General features: G+C 36.2%; 1 protein-coding gene across 1 annotated transcript in view; it reads right to left on the reverse strand.

Annotated features, from left to right (window-relative positions):
- LOC139719125 (dedicator of cytokinesis protein 3-like) overlaps window positions 1-14,896 on the reverse strand; it is a 129,274-nt gene that overhangs the window by 106,192 nt on the left and 8,186 nt on the right. Inside the window, exon 4 of the mRNA XM_071630556.1 lies at window positions 4,386-4,435. Coding sequence (XP_071486657.1) covers window positions 4,386-4,435 — 50 coding nt within the window. The remainder of the gene's footprint in view (window positions 1-4,385; window positions 4,436-14,896) is intronic.

Consider the following 14,896-nt stretch of genomic DNA (forward strand, 5'->3'; position numbering starts at 1 on the left):
AATTGATGTATTACAGCATAAAATGTCACTAATTTTCTTAGTTAAACTTCTTGTACTAAATCTGTATGATATCTGTTGTTACTCATAAAGGAAAGAAAATGCCACAAACACAGGCTGTGTTTTTATACTGTGTAAAGATCAATGTATGCATTTGTTCTAAGTTTGATTCTTTACTGGTTTCCATGTTACTAATATCCTGTGCAACATATCATATTCAGAACAATCTAATATCTATTTTTAGTTTTTCGGGTCAGTATCTGATCCGTTTATCTGTAAGTGTAACAGTATTCCCCCACTTCTGGAGAAGGGCAGTCAACTGCATACATGTGTAAAGTACAATGTTTGCGTACTCTATGGATGCTTACTTCAAATCTGTCTTTTAAAGTAATTTTGCTAAACTACTTGAGAGGATTTTTGACTCTTTAAAAGAATGTGTAAAAAAAAATACAATACAGTATGACTTCAGGTTTCTGATACTTTAGACATACACAATAGGATTTGAACTGCCACATGTTTGAAGAAAAGTGTACATAGACATGGTTTGACAAATAGCAAGTGACAGATACAACAAATTCTTGCCAACCAGTACTGGCAACCTACGAATATCTTAGTAGTTTAGTGCCAAGTTTCAAGTGTTTGTTGGAAAGTTTATTAACTCATCAGTCGTCATGCCTAGAAGCTCTTGTATTAAAGTGTTGTATGGACATTACCTCATTGGGGAAAAAAAAATCAAGTGCTTTGCTTTCTGTGTTAAATCATACAATAAAAGAAGATGTGCCATGGCATAGTGCATTCATTACTTGCAACTTCAAACTCAAGGCAATACTATCTTTCTTTTCATATTAAAGGGGATGGCTAGTAACTGATCAGTGGGAATCAGTGGGAATGCTGGGAAATGATTGTTCTAATCCTTGTGGGATTCATTTAAGAGTACATTATATATCTATTGTTCAAGTAATCATCATATTCAAGCAATGTGCAGTTCAATGTTTCCAGGTTAGCATGCCTGTACAGTGTCGGGCCATTAACGATCGTCCCGACACTGTACAGTCATGCTATCCTGGAAACATTGAACTGCACATAACTTGAATATGAGACCATTCTGAAGCAAATAATTTTCACACGACAATAATATACTCTTAAATGAATCCCACAAGGATTAGAACAATCATCCCCAAGCATTCCCACTGATTCCCACTGATCACTTACTAGCCATCCCCTTTAAAAGCAGAATATTTATGACAGGGTCCTCAATACTCATGGTTGTGTTTGGTTGTCAATATGGACATTGTACATCTGAAAGATCTGTAAAAATTTGAGCATGGTTTATATCCTATAATTCTCTTTACAAATATGTTGTTTCACAAATTCTGGAATCTATGTACAGTTAAGTGTATTAAACCAGTGGCTAAAACAAATTCATAATTATATCCCTTTACTTGACACAGATCTGTCAAAGTTTTGACTAGCCTTACATGTATGTTTAATATTCTAAAGTTACTTCCCCTAGCTTTTCGTCCGCACAGCAGGATTTATTGTGAACCTTGCAAAGTTTTGAATGATAAAATCTCACTTTTTTCAAGCTCCTGCTGCATTCAGGTGGTTTTTTTCACATAAAACATACCCATAGACAGCAACTGCCATATATTCCTTTCAGAAGCATGAAATATTTGAAATAAAATACCCAATAGTTACTTAAAACAATTATCTTCCTGCATTGCACCGATCATATCATATCATAACATCCGGATGTACAGTAAATGAATATAACCTGTATACAGAAATTAATATTGAATATATTCAATTCTAAACTTTTGCATGGAATAATCTGAGTAAGATATCATTTGCAGGGAATTCTAAATCTGTTCTGTTTTGTTTTTAGGTGTTTACTTTTTTTTTTCTCTCTTTAAAAAAAAAAAAGATTTCAGTGCAGTGTGGCTAACTGACCTGACCCTGTGCAGGTAGTTAGCATACGTCGGACTCCTGCCATGTCACATTTCCTTTGCGCCTTCAGTTGATAGGAAACCCAAATATAGATCAGATGGATCAGATGTGGCATTATTGTGCCAATATGTGGACAATGACATCAGGATTTATTCCTGCCGTGATTTCTGCCGTGATCTCCAGCGATATTTCTGGATACTGGTGCCCCTCTAGACCCGTAGCACCCCTTCCACAGCAGATGCCAAATAGTAGGGGTAACAGTGGTGCTCCATGGCAACATACTAAGGGGTTCTTGAACGGGATCGGCTCACTCTGATTTTGATTTTTGGCAAGGCGTACAAGACGGTCAATGTGCCATTTTTTTTTTAATGTTAAATTCATGGTCATACACTGTAGAACTCCAAGTACTTTGAGAGGATCAATTTTCAGTCTTCCTGAATACAGTTAAGAAATTCCCAGAATGCACAAATTGTCAGCTGAGAGCAAAGTGTTTATGCTGTAGTACCATTCTAGTTCTCAAAAAGACTGCAGGAACTGAAACTTTTGCAGTGGTTTTATTTCAGTGATTTTCACAAATGACCTTTGCACTGCAAAAAATAACAATATACCCGCATAAATCTAATTACAAAAACACAAAAATAATAAAATGCAAAAAATATCATTTTTAAAACAAAAACAGAACAAAATATCTAGCCGTGCCAGCACTAGATCATATGCAACTGGTAACAATTGTAGGTCTAATATGCTGAGTAGGCCGTGACATAGCGATATCTGGGGCATGACATGCTAGCACAGTACTTTGAATGCAGATCACACTATTTGTTCATGTAGAGGGAATCATCAATGAAAAAATATTAAGTACTAGCATTGTTGCTTTTTACTCATTCTCATTTATTGCATGAAAGGCAAAGTACCGATTTCTGTAGACCCTCCCAACCGCAATACCAACAAGACACAAAGACACCCGACTTCAACAATTCACAGAAATGTCTGTGCTTGAAAATTTCAACACATACAGAATTTTCTCCCCCTTTTTTTCAGCCATAAAGTCTCAGGGACCACATTTTTATGGTTTGATGAATCTGTATCCCCTCTTTATTTGAACTGCTATTAGTCAATGTTAGTCTTTCTCTTTTACAGGAGTCTTTTGTTGTTCACATACAATTCAATTTGGGCAAGCAATTTTTCTCACTGTTCAGAAATGCTTGCCTGACTTTGACTTTGACTTCCCCCGGGCAATCGGGCAAGCGCTTACCATATGTATAGCACCTTGCAATGGTTTATTTCTTGGTTGCATAATTTTCAATTAATCTCCAAATTGCTAAAGCTATACATACATGTAGCTGCATATTAAACTGATAAAACATTTCAGCATAACTGTATAATTGGAAATACAATGTTTCTTCAGAAAAATGCAACTATGGCGACAGGAAAAGACATCAGATAATGACTAATGAATATTAGGCTTTTCAATAAATAATTTGTTACCATGGTCACTGGAAAATATGTCAGAGTATGACTACCACTCTAATTACAATTAAACCAGTAATTATACATTGTAGAAATATAATTCTAGTCACATTTGTTACATTTCAGTATTATCCTGAAACCATGTGTTCTCAAAAAAAGAAAGAATAATAATCTGCTACCATGGTAATGGGATAAGATGTCAGAATTATGAAGGGCTCAATATTTTTGTCTACAGAATGTATCAGTCTAGAACTTGTATGATATGTGTGCAGACTTGTATAGGTACTTTTAGACAAGCTAACAACAATTCTTTCACTGTGCCGCTAGACTATTTTTAAACTGAGATTCATGTTCTAATTTTTCTCTCAACATGGCACATCTTTGTAAATTCCTTTCAGACTTTGTGCAGACTTTATGAATTTGTCCGGTCCAGTTTCATCTTTCTCTAATTGATACAGAGCATAAGATAAAAGGATATCCGCAAGTGGCAAATTATAACTACATTACATGATGGTTCTGTAGGAAATATTCCAAGGTCTTGATGGGTTAACCAAAATGTGAGGTCATGCGGGTGTATGGGTATAAGAAGTAAATAATACTGGATGATTCTTCATGTAATATTGCCTTTAACTAACAATCAGATGCTGTGGTATTGCATTGATAGTGGTCTAGTGGAAAGAACCATCTTTATTATTAAGCTTGCTCATTATGAGCTTTAGCTGCTTACAGCAGGAATGTGTGTTTATAGTGCTCATCTAATTTCTTAACAAGATCAGAAAACTTGGACAATGCTGGTTCAAAAATGTACAACCTGTAGAAGGAGGTATTGTTTGATCATTCTTCATGATTTAAATCTACTATTAATACACCTGTACTTCAGTATTGCATTCATTCATATGAATAATGACACAATTACTTTTAATGATAATGATTAGTCTAAAAGTCTACAAGCTTTATAGTTGAAAACTCACCCATCTTTGGCAACATCTGTAATGTGCACCACAACAGCTGGAAATATACCCTGCATACAGGAAAAAGAAATGAGGAAGAAAGCACACTTGAGAAAAGCTTCATTTAGTCCTGTTTTCTTCCTATAACACCACTGAGCAAACTATGTACTACATTGTATGTATGCACCTCTATGCATAATTGGGTTTTAAAGAAGTACTATTGAACACAAAACTTATATGCACATTGCATACCTTATCAAGATGCATATTAGACAAATTCACTTGAACAAAGACAAAGCAAGTATTGCGTGTAATCTTGATAATGTAATGAATATCTTTTTCATGAACAATAATAACACACAAACATACATACCACATACAACTTGTACTCTAACTTTGGAATGATCTCCCCATGACTCTTTGCCAAATTTCCACAACTGACAAATTCAAAATTAAAACTTAAAATACACTTATTCAGCCTTTAATTATCTACATTGTATGGCTCATTTGTATAATTTACATAGATATTGTCCAAATTCTTGGTAGCGCCAATACCTAGGTGCCGTGCGCAGAGCAGCATTTTAGATGCATTATGGGATAGCTCAGGGGACAAACTTGCCCCATTTTTTTCCATATGCACTCAGGTCATGTTCTGTCTTTATCCAGGGGTATTTTGTGTTGAAGATTTCTTCGCTTTCCATCATGTGACCAGCACATTGAAGCCTTGCAGTTGTGAACCATAACTCTAGTGACCACAAATCAGTAAAATTTAGAAACTTTCAACTTTTTAAAAGCTGAATTATAACCAAGAAAAAAAGGAGTAACAACGTAAAAGCAGACAAATAACTCCATTGAATCACATGGGAACTGGGACGCACGCGAGACAATCGGAAGCGACAATGGCACTGAGGAATCCCACAGTGCATCTGTGACGGGGCTCTTCAGCATGCGCAGAAGTTTTCTGCGCATTGGCGATACCGAGAATTGCTTCTTTGCTCCAGTGTATCATGTCAAGTGTAGTTAATTGTCTACAGATATGAAAGTATTACAAACGTGGAAGGGTGGACCTGTGTCCTATACAAGTAGCTATTAAACATTAATATAACTTAACAGAAGTACAACGTTGTTGCAGTAGCAGTACCAAAGATCCTACACACTACGTAAGATGGTCAACTCTCCCGATTTTACACGGCCGCTGGTGGAACAAAAGTGGCTGCTGCCCTCTAGCATTGAGTGGGTATAGATCGAACAAGCATAAGCCTTTTGCAAAGGCAGCTTGCAATAATTTGTGGACGTGCACAGTCACAGCGAGTGTAGGGACCTGCGAGCAGAGCTGAGCGAGCTGTGTGCGAGTCTACCGCTCGCTGTGAACAAGGAGGTGAGACGAAAACTTGCTGTACACAGTCTTTTGGAAATCAAAATAATGATAAACCTGCCGATAGTTTGGTGTAGCTATTGATGCAGTCTAATGCACTCCATCAGTTCTTAGGTTTACTCATGATTCTTATCAGAAAATACCTTCTTTCTTGTCTTAGCCTGACTTGGTCCTACACAAACATATCGGGAAAGCACAGCTCACCTGGAAACTTTACCCGCTCAACGCTACACGTAGTTGGTGCATTCCTTAAAAATCCCACAATTCCAAGAGGCAGCGTTTCACTTTTCGACTGAGAGTTGACCATTTTATGTAGTGTGTAGGATCATTGGTAGTGGTAGTAGTAGTAGTACTACTACTACTACTACACTAGTATCATTAATATCATAATTATTAGTAAGTCCTGCCAAAGTATAATCTTAATAGTAATCATATCCATGGGAGTGAAGAAGGACAGAACTGCAGACTAGGGGTGCACTTTTACATCAACTCACTTCTGGTGCAGAATTAAGGTTTCCAAACAACTTTAAAGGAGATTTGGGCAGTTGATATGCAAAGCTGTTTGATTATGGGGTTTTCTGAAATGCTGAAAAAGTGTGATTTGCAACACGTTTAAGCCACAAATATGTTTCTGCGGAGATGAATGAACGCAAAGTTGTTTTGAAATACGTTTATAGCTTGGACCTGCCCACGCCAATCACTGCCAACTACACATCTCCGCTCCTTGAGTCAAACTGCGCAATGGAGGTGCGTAGTGACAAGGTCTTCCTCTGACTCACAATAAAGATGATAATTGCAAGAACTCGAGAAAGACGATCCGAAAAGCCTTTGCAACTTATGTGTTATGATAGTGGGTATTGAAACGTGTTTCAAACATGGGATAAATGATAAACACAGCAGATGCTGCACATCTGCTTCTCTCTCTTCAAGTCATAAAATGGATGAAATGATTCCGGAAAAGGCATGCCAGTGTAGAGAAGCACTGCTTGGAGACTTCTGCTTCTGTATAACATGAGGAAGCATCAGTCTTCTAGTATGTGTGTGTGTCAACACAAACACTCCAACATCGTAAATCATTCCCAGCCTCCCTGGCTAGAGGCATAACCAGTGTTGCACAAGCAATGATAAAGGAAGATTCATGAGGGCTGAAATGAGCAGGATCTTCCCTAATAATCTACACACAATGTATTCCAGAACAGTACTGCGGTGAAAATTGTTCATTGCCTACATGAAAAGTTATTTATGAGTGCATTTCATCGCCCTACTTGTCTAAGTGCAGTAGCATATAAATATGCACTGTTCAGGGGGTGATGAAATACATATACATTGTGTATGCATATCTTTAACATAAACACAGATTTATTTCTTTACCATCAACCCTCACTTTGTTTTCTTTTTTGTCTTCCTCCTTCTAAGTTAATACATTAATGCCTAGAAAACAAGAACAAAACTTGCGAAAAAAAATCATTGCCATAAACACATGTACAATTTCGAATTTCTATCCATCAAACCAGACAATATCCCAATAGAGATTCCCTGTCTGACTTTTTAGTTGGAAAATGAAAAATTATCGAAGTTCAGTGACCTTTGACCTACCAAGTATCACCGCTCTCACATTTTGGATATAACTGCCAAATGTTTTACTTCTACCCTGTCCACCAATTCACATTCATAATCACCAAATATTTCATGCTGAAGTAGACTCTGGAAATAAAATGTCTTGAAAAAGTACAGTGACCTTTGACCTTGACCTTTGTAAGCATTATTTCAGGAAAATTGTTGTTGTGAACTGCTTCTACCCTGTTCCTTCATACAGCTGATAAAAAAAGTCACTTTCAATTAAATTTCAGTCACCTTTGACCTTTGACCATGAGGGATTTTGCCCAAATTTTATTCAGCACCTATACACACAATACTTATACAGATACCTGGGAAAATGAAGCTCACGTTTGCTTGTTGTTGTTTTTTCTGAACTGTTGATGAGACAGTGACCTTCATGAGCATTTTTGTTTCTTTTATTTTCATGATATCAGTTCTTACACTCAACTGTATGATATTAGTTCTTACATTCAACTGTATGATATTAGGTCTTACACTCAACTCTAAGTGAAAGAAACTCTGTTTGCAGATCAGATTCTTTCAAATGGTTCCCACATAGGCCCTACAAACTACATATTGTGGCTCTCTGTTTCACATGGTCTATGCCATATAAAGGGTAGTTCCCCATCAGCATGATTCAAGGACTACTTTTCTGAGACAGATTGTTCACTGAAACTTGTAACGACACTACAGTTCTATTGTGGGGCATTTGTGACTTGTCACAGAGTGTCACGCTCCAGTTACACCACGTAGAACCTGGTGCATCCTTTGGGGAATTACAAATGTGCTGAAATAATTAATTACTCATTTGAATACCACATTCTAAGAGACCATCAAAACCAGAAACTGCATAGATTCAGAGGATGAGGCTCTATGACACACACACATGTCTTTCACTGAGGTACAATGTACAAGTACAGCAATGCTAATGTGTGACATTGTTAAAAATGAGGAAGTTGTGCTCATTATAAATACACCCCCACGGTCTATCATACAGCGTTTTCTCCCCACCAAAGGGGGTAACCTGCATAGCAAAGTGTGTGCGCTAATTGCCCATGGTACATATGTTTGTCATCGGCACACTTTTTTGAAATATTGCCAGCATCATTCACCACTTGGCAAACAGTGTCCTATAGCAAGTATGGGACTGGGTGCTGCTCTTCCCTCCTGTTTAGTGTTGTGGCCTGTACTTGCATACCTTCAATCCACATCTGTGGATCACAAGTGTTATCCCTGTTATGTATATCGTATGCAGTCACAATGCACCACTATTGGCAACACTGTAAAGGTTGTATGAAACCATGCTACAAAATAGTTTGTAGCATTGAGCCCTGCCATTAGAATCAGCTAGTCTACCGAAACAGGATGTAATATTATGATGCTTTGTTGAAGTGGATTATGTCTGATTTGTGAGGGATGCATCATCACTGCCTGGTAAAATTCCTTCACAATAGCTGCACTGAAACAGGACAGGTTTCAATCTTGACAAATAACCAAAGTTTCACACATTCTCAATGGCTTGTAACAACTTACAACACTTTATTTGTGCATTATAAACATAGAGGCTTTCACTTTCCTTTCAAGTTCACAATTTTATGATACATAAATTCCTACTGTCTCTCTTGAAAAAAAAAACACTCCACACAAATTAATATTTGCACTATGTGTATCCATAAACTTTGCAATATCTAGTGCATCCATAACAGACAAGAAGTGGACAAAGTAAACAAGTTGTACACTATTTTACAGAAGCACATGTCCCATGACATTACAGTACATTTATTTGATGTACATTGTACACTACATGAACTCACAGCACATTACCTCACAGTACATTTGTATATATTACACTCTGATGATGAATACAGCTACTAAGATTCCACTGTAAGTGGGCATCATCAGGTATTTTATCATTGCTTGTTTGAAATTGGCTGAGATACTGTGAGTTAGTGTGATTTTGTGGACCCGTATCATGTCACTGTCTGTGATTTCCCCTTCTGATATCATACTGCTTCAGAGAATAATTTTCCTGGTATCGCATAGCAATTTGCTATGCATTTTGGTATGACTCCTATACAAAATGTAATTTGCAATTGCATCAGCAGTTTCATTACAGTATACCATTTTGTTGAAAATGTATGTCCATCGACAAAAATTGCTATTCAATTTCGAGAAGGAAAATTATTCCCTGTGCTTTGGCCTTGCTAGTAATGTGCTTTTAGCTCACCCTACTTTCTGTTGTGATTGTCTATTTTTTGAGAACTAGTGGGCAGTGTTTCCAGTTGTGTCTTTCTCTTTTTGACATTAACATAATTGTCCCAAAAGTAAAACTGCAGAATGCTTGTAGTAGCAAGACCAACAAACTACAGTACACTGCTTACATGTACATTGTAAGTGGCTTACATTTGATGATATGACCCTGGCAGGCAATTTGCTCATCAGTGACACAAAAGTCTCTTTCACATTGCTAACGTGCAGCAAGAAATCTCCGCAGCACGACATTTTTGCAAATTTGAGCCGACGGCCTTTTTCGGGATATGAAATTTTCATGAAATGCCACAGGCATTCCATGCATAATGTAAACACTAGAAGTTTTGCATGCATTTTAATTTCACGAACCTTGGCTCTCGCAAGGTTTGCGAAATTAAAATGCATGTGAACATTTCTAGTTATACAGTATTCGGGTGGCATCATGCTTCACGAACTTTACCCATTTACTATCACAGATCCATGGATATTTTGCTGCTTCACAATGGAATTTCACAGCACGACTGAGACACTAGTCTAGTCTACTAGATTTATTGTCTATTGTTTGTCAGACATTTTGTAACTTTTCAATGGCCTGTATCTAGTAAAGAGAACAATGTGGCTCGTCACTTGTAAAAAGTTACTAATGCACAAGCCACAGCAGCAGAGTTCAATGTACATACAATCTACTTGCCCGTATCAAAAGTACATTGTATACTCGTAGCTATCCCTACCAAATTATTTTAGCGTAGCCATTGGTGAATATCTCACAGTTATTGCTGATCTGTAACATTACAAAGAATGATCTGCAGTGCAATATAACAAGTAAGATACTTGTACAATCTATTATGTATTGTGCATCCATATTAACATCCACACTCAAGTAAGCTGTAATAAATAGAGCGCAATTTAGCTGTAATATGAACATAATTATATTTGTAAGGTGCTATGAGTCCGGGGCAACTATTATAAGACTTTACAGCCAGGTGATTAATTGGAATGGATGCTTGCCTGTAAAAAGTACATTTTGTTTGGCAGGTGGGAAAAATACCTTCTGTAACGGAAACCAGAAAAAAAGAGGAAATCTATGGAATTTTAATTTTCGTATCTAGGCACAAAGGCCCGAATTCACGAAGGTGGTACAAATGAAACCATGGTTTAAACCATGGACAAAAACCATGGAGCGCCACGTGTCGCATGAAATATTTCGTTACTAACTTAGTCATTTCGTCGACGAAATGACCGTATCGTCAACGAAATTATCATTTCGTGGACGAAATGTTCATTTAGTTTCAAAATGTTGTCATTTCGTTACAAAATAATCATTTCATCGACGAAATGACTGATTTCGTACCAAAATATTCCATGCGACACTTGGCGCTCCATGTTTTTAGTCCATGGTTTGAACCATGGTTTCATTTGTACCACCTTCGTGAATTCGGGCCCATGGGATATCATTCCAAACCACACACTCCTGTGAAAGGTTGAGGTCATGGTGTCAGTTGCCTAATAAGTCTCCCTTTGATGTGCACTCAGATCTTCACTAATTTCTCTTCTTTTTGTTGAAATAAACTACAGAAAAGCCTATGATTTGAATGACATAATTTGGCCTTGTCATTGGAGAGATGTGATATTATGAGATCACTTACTGAATTACTGTAATTAGTACATGTGGTTGTGAGCGATATAAAATCTTGTTTAAAAGACTATTAAGTGTACACTGTAAAACTAAACAATCCATAAGTTTCTAATTAATGTAAGCCCAATTTGACGGAACTTCTACCATATTTGTTTTATTTCATAATCTGGTTGTTATTATGCTATACACAGTCAATTGCATGGTGTGTCATTATGCATGTGTTACAAAAAGTTAACATAAAATTTATACAAAATACACTGATTGTGTGTTTTAGGGCAAGTCCAAGATATCGCGCACCTTACGTATGGGACATTCAGAGATTTCAAACCTCTGAAAAGTAATGAAGGAGCGCTTGGATTTTACTGTTTATCATCAGGATGACTGGTATCCCTGAGAAGAACATTGTGTTTAAGTTTGATGTCATTTGACCTTGGGTTAATTATTTTATTAAGAAAAATATGGCAACTTACGTTTGGGACCAGAGAAAAACAGGATTTTTCAAAATAAAGTTTGAATTGAAAATTCTCTGAAAGTACCTTATTGATCAAGTTCTGTTTAGAAGTGAAGAAAGGTACAATACTGAAGTATCTTTCAGCAAAGTTTCATTGCAAAAGAATAAAGCATTTTTTCATGAAGTTGGTTTAATTATTAAACAAAAGTACACCTTACAATGTACGTATGGGACATGGCTCAACTTACGTATGGGACATTTGTCTTTAGTGCACAAGTGTATTCATGGGAATGACATGGAAAAGTAATTACCGGTACCAATTTAGAATTAAATATCTTAGTTTGGATTCCGTCATGCATTAACACTGTCCTCATGATGTCTATACATACAGATACAGTATATACTGAAACTCAATTTCTAGCCCATATTTGTAATACTGTGGTCAATATTTTTATCAATTCAAAAAAAAAAAAATGTGCGAATTCTAGCTTGTGACCTTGATGAAGCATACATGCACATGTACCATGCCTAATTTGTAGTCTTGATAATTTCAACTGTAAAATCAAATTTCATGTACAGTGTAATTTGCAAATACAGTTTGAAGTGGGTACTTTCAGTAGTTCTAGGTTTACCTTGCAAGTTGTCTAAGTTTTTATAGAGCTTTATAATTGTTTGAAATGCAGCACAAAGCACAACAACAAGAGTAATTCATTTTGCTCTGTAATCATCATGTTTTGCCATGTGAATTTTAGCTTCTGCAAAATCAATCGATTTTAATGAAACTTTTAGACTTAAAAAGCCGTGGTAGAACAAAGAGATAGAATGTATGTACCAATGCTGGCTTTTTTCTCAAATTGCATGGCTTCATGTCTATGAAACCAAAGACGACAAAATTTGTGTTGATACTTTGTACATACATAAATGCTTGTGAAGTGAAACAGGAAAGATTATCATTTGTATTCCAATCTTAAGAGAAAATGTAATTCTAGATTTGAAACACTTAAGTAACTCACTGATCTGAAACTTACAATTTTGATGAATTCTAATGACCTCATTTGATCATACACTACCAGATTGCAATGCATGTTGATAATTGTGTAGATGTGGGGTACAAAGTAAGTATGATTTGATGAAGATGTCTCAGAGCACATCTGTCTCCTCAAACACAAAATAGAAAAGAAAATTGAATTCCCTATTTTTTGTGTAATTTGTGTTTTTAGCACTCCAACCAGAGAACCAGTATTGATAATGTGGTTCATGGTAAATGTAAACTATAGTCTTCATTTTACCGGATTTTCAGAAATCATGTTCATGACCTTGATAAAGTCATGACATATTCTGAGGGTGTGCAGTTGAAATATTAAACATATCAACATAAAAAGTATTCTCGTAGGGTTTTTCCTTTGCTATCAACTCTAGTGACAAAGTTACCTGCTGGCACCTCAAGTGATTTTTCTTTTCAGTAAGACCTGTAATGTTGTCATTGATGAGCTCCACAAGCACAATTGTTTTGATTTCCCTTTTGAGGCTGTACAGCCTGTAGTACATGCTGAACAATGTACTGCACCTAAAATGACACTCGGAGAATCCCATTCTCTTGGACATAGTCATTTTGTAGAGAGGTAAAGTTGAAAATGATAACTGAATTAAGAAAATATCCAATATCAAAATGTTAAACGGAGGAATCCTAATCGAAGACCAGCTGCACAGCCTGTAATGAAAATAAGAAAATAAATGAATATTCTTTATTTTCCTTTCTTAATCATAGAATGACTCAATAATGCTGTTCTTACACACTCCCTGAGGTCAGCTGGGTAGGAGAGGCAGATATATAGACATATCCTTCAGAATAGGTGCAAAGATAACCATTAACCAAACAAATGTAAGGACATGGTACAGTGTATAGCATCCATGTCAAAAGGCGGTTTTCCCATTCACTTTGCATGTAATGTCCCATACGTAAGGCATTTGTCCCATACGTAAGCAAACTTTAATTAGTTATAAGACGAAGGACTAATTAAATTTCCACATTTAGTTTTGCTAATCTGGAGTTACAATGAATAAATTTGAACTTCCTGAAGTATGATTGGTCGATGTTAGAAATCTTCAAAGAAAACTTAAAAAAACATACTCAAATCCTTACGTATGGGACACTTCGTTCTGGGAAAGTGCATAATTTGCATAATTGATGTGCTGACCTTGTCTTACCAATTGGAAATTATACTAGCTCATACAGGGGTCATGTCCATAAAGGAACTAAGTCAAGGACAAATTCAACCGTTTTTAGATGAATATTTTTAATTTGTCCCATACGTAAGGTTTGTTTTTACTTTATGCAAATTAAGGCCATATTTCTTGCATAAATTTGCATAATTCAATATTTTCTTTGCTGGAAATATACAAATTAACTCTTTGGCTACAACATGATATCAATAACTTTTTGATTAAATCAAGATGAATTTTGAGCATCTGAGGGGACATTATCTTGGACTTGCCCTTTATTGTACTTTGTATAGTCACCAGACTGTGGAATGCAATTGCAGTATGGCCTTGGTCATGCATGACTACACATACGTATGATATTGTATTTATTTACAGTGTATTTAGAAGCATACATTGAGTTCCAGAGTACATGAATCAGCAAAACACAAACTCACATGTCAGGGAATTACTAAATACTTCTCTCACTTGCCCAGTTGGCCATACAAATAAAGGCTCTCATGATCTAAAAGTGAAAATTTTCACAAAGTGGAAATTTTCACTCATTTCACGCAATATAATTTTGTAATAGCTTGCGCAAAAATACAAGTATGCAAATCTTTTGTTCATTATACTGTAATATCATTTAATATCTTTTATTTTGAGGTAAGTTAACACGTAGTGGAGGGGTATATATGTGCCATGTTATTTGTAGAACGTTTGTCTTCACATTCACTAGTCCTGTATAAACTTAAGTGAATTTGCTGTTGTAATGCAGACCAAACTACTATATACATGTATTATGTACATTTGTATGTCTTACTTTCTGTTTTCAATGTTCATTACCCCCCCCCCAATACAATATGATTCTTTAGAACACTTTAATGAGAGATAAAACAAAGACATTTTTGCGAGATGTTGTTTCCCTGATCTGATACTGAGGCTTATCATAAGTGCACTTAATACCCTTGCATGTGGCGACATTTTCGCTTGTAACATTGCTAAATTCACGGCCCAACAGT

The sequence above is a fragment of the Diadema antillarum genome, unplaced genomic scaffold (genome assembly GCF_040938485.1).
Source record: "Diadema antillarum isolate AM-2024a unplaced genomic scaffold, OU_Dant_1.0 scf00000104, whole genome shotgun sequence".
NCBI classification, from domain to species: domain Eukaryota; kingdom Metazoa; phylum Echinodermata; class Echinoidea; order Diadematoida; family Diadematidae; genus Diadema; species Diadema antillarum.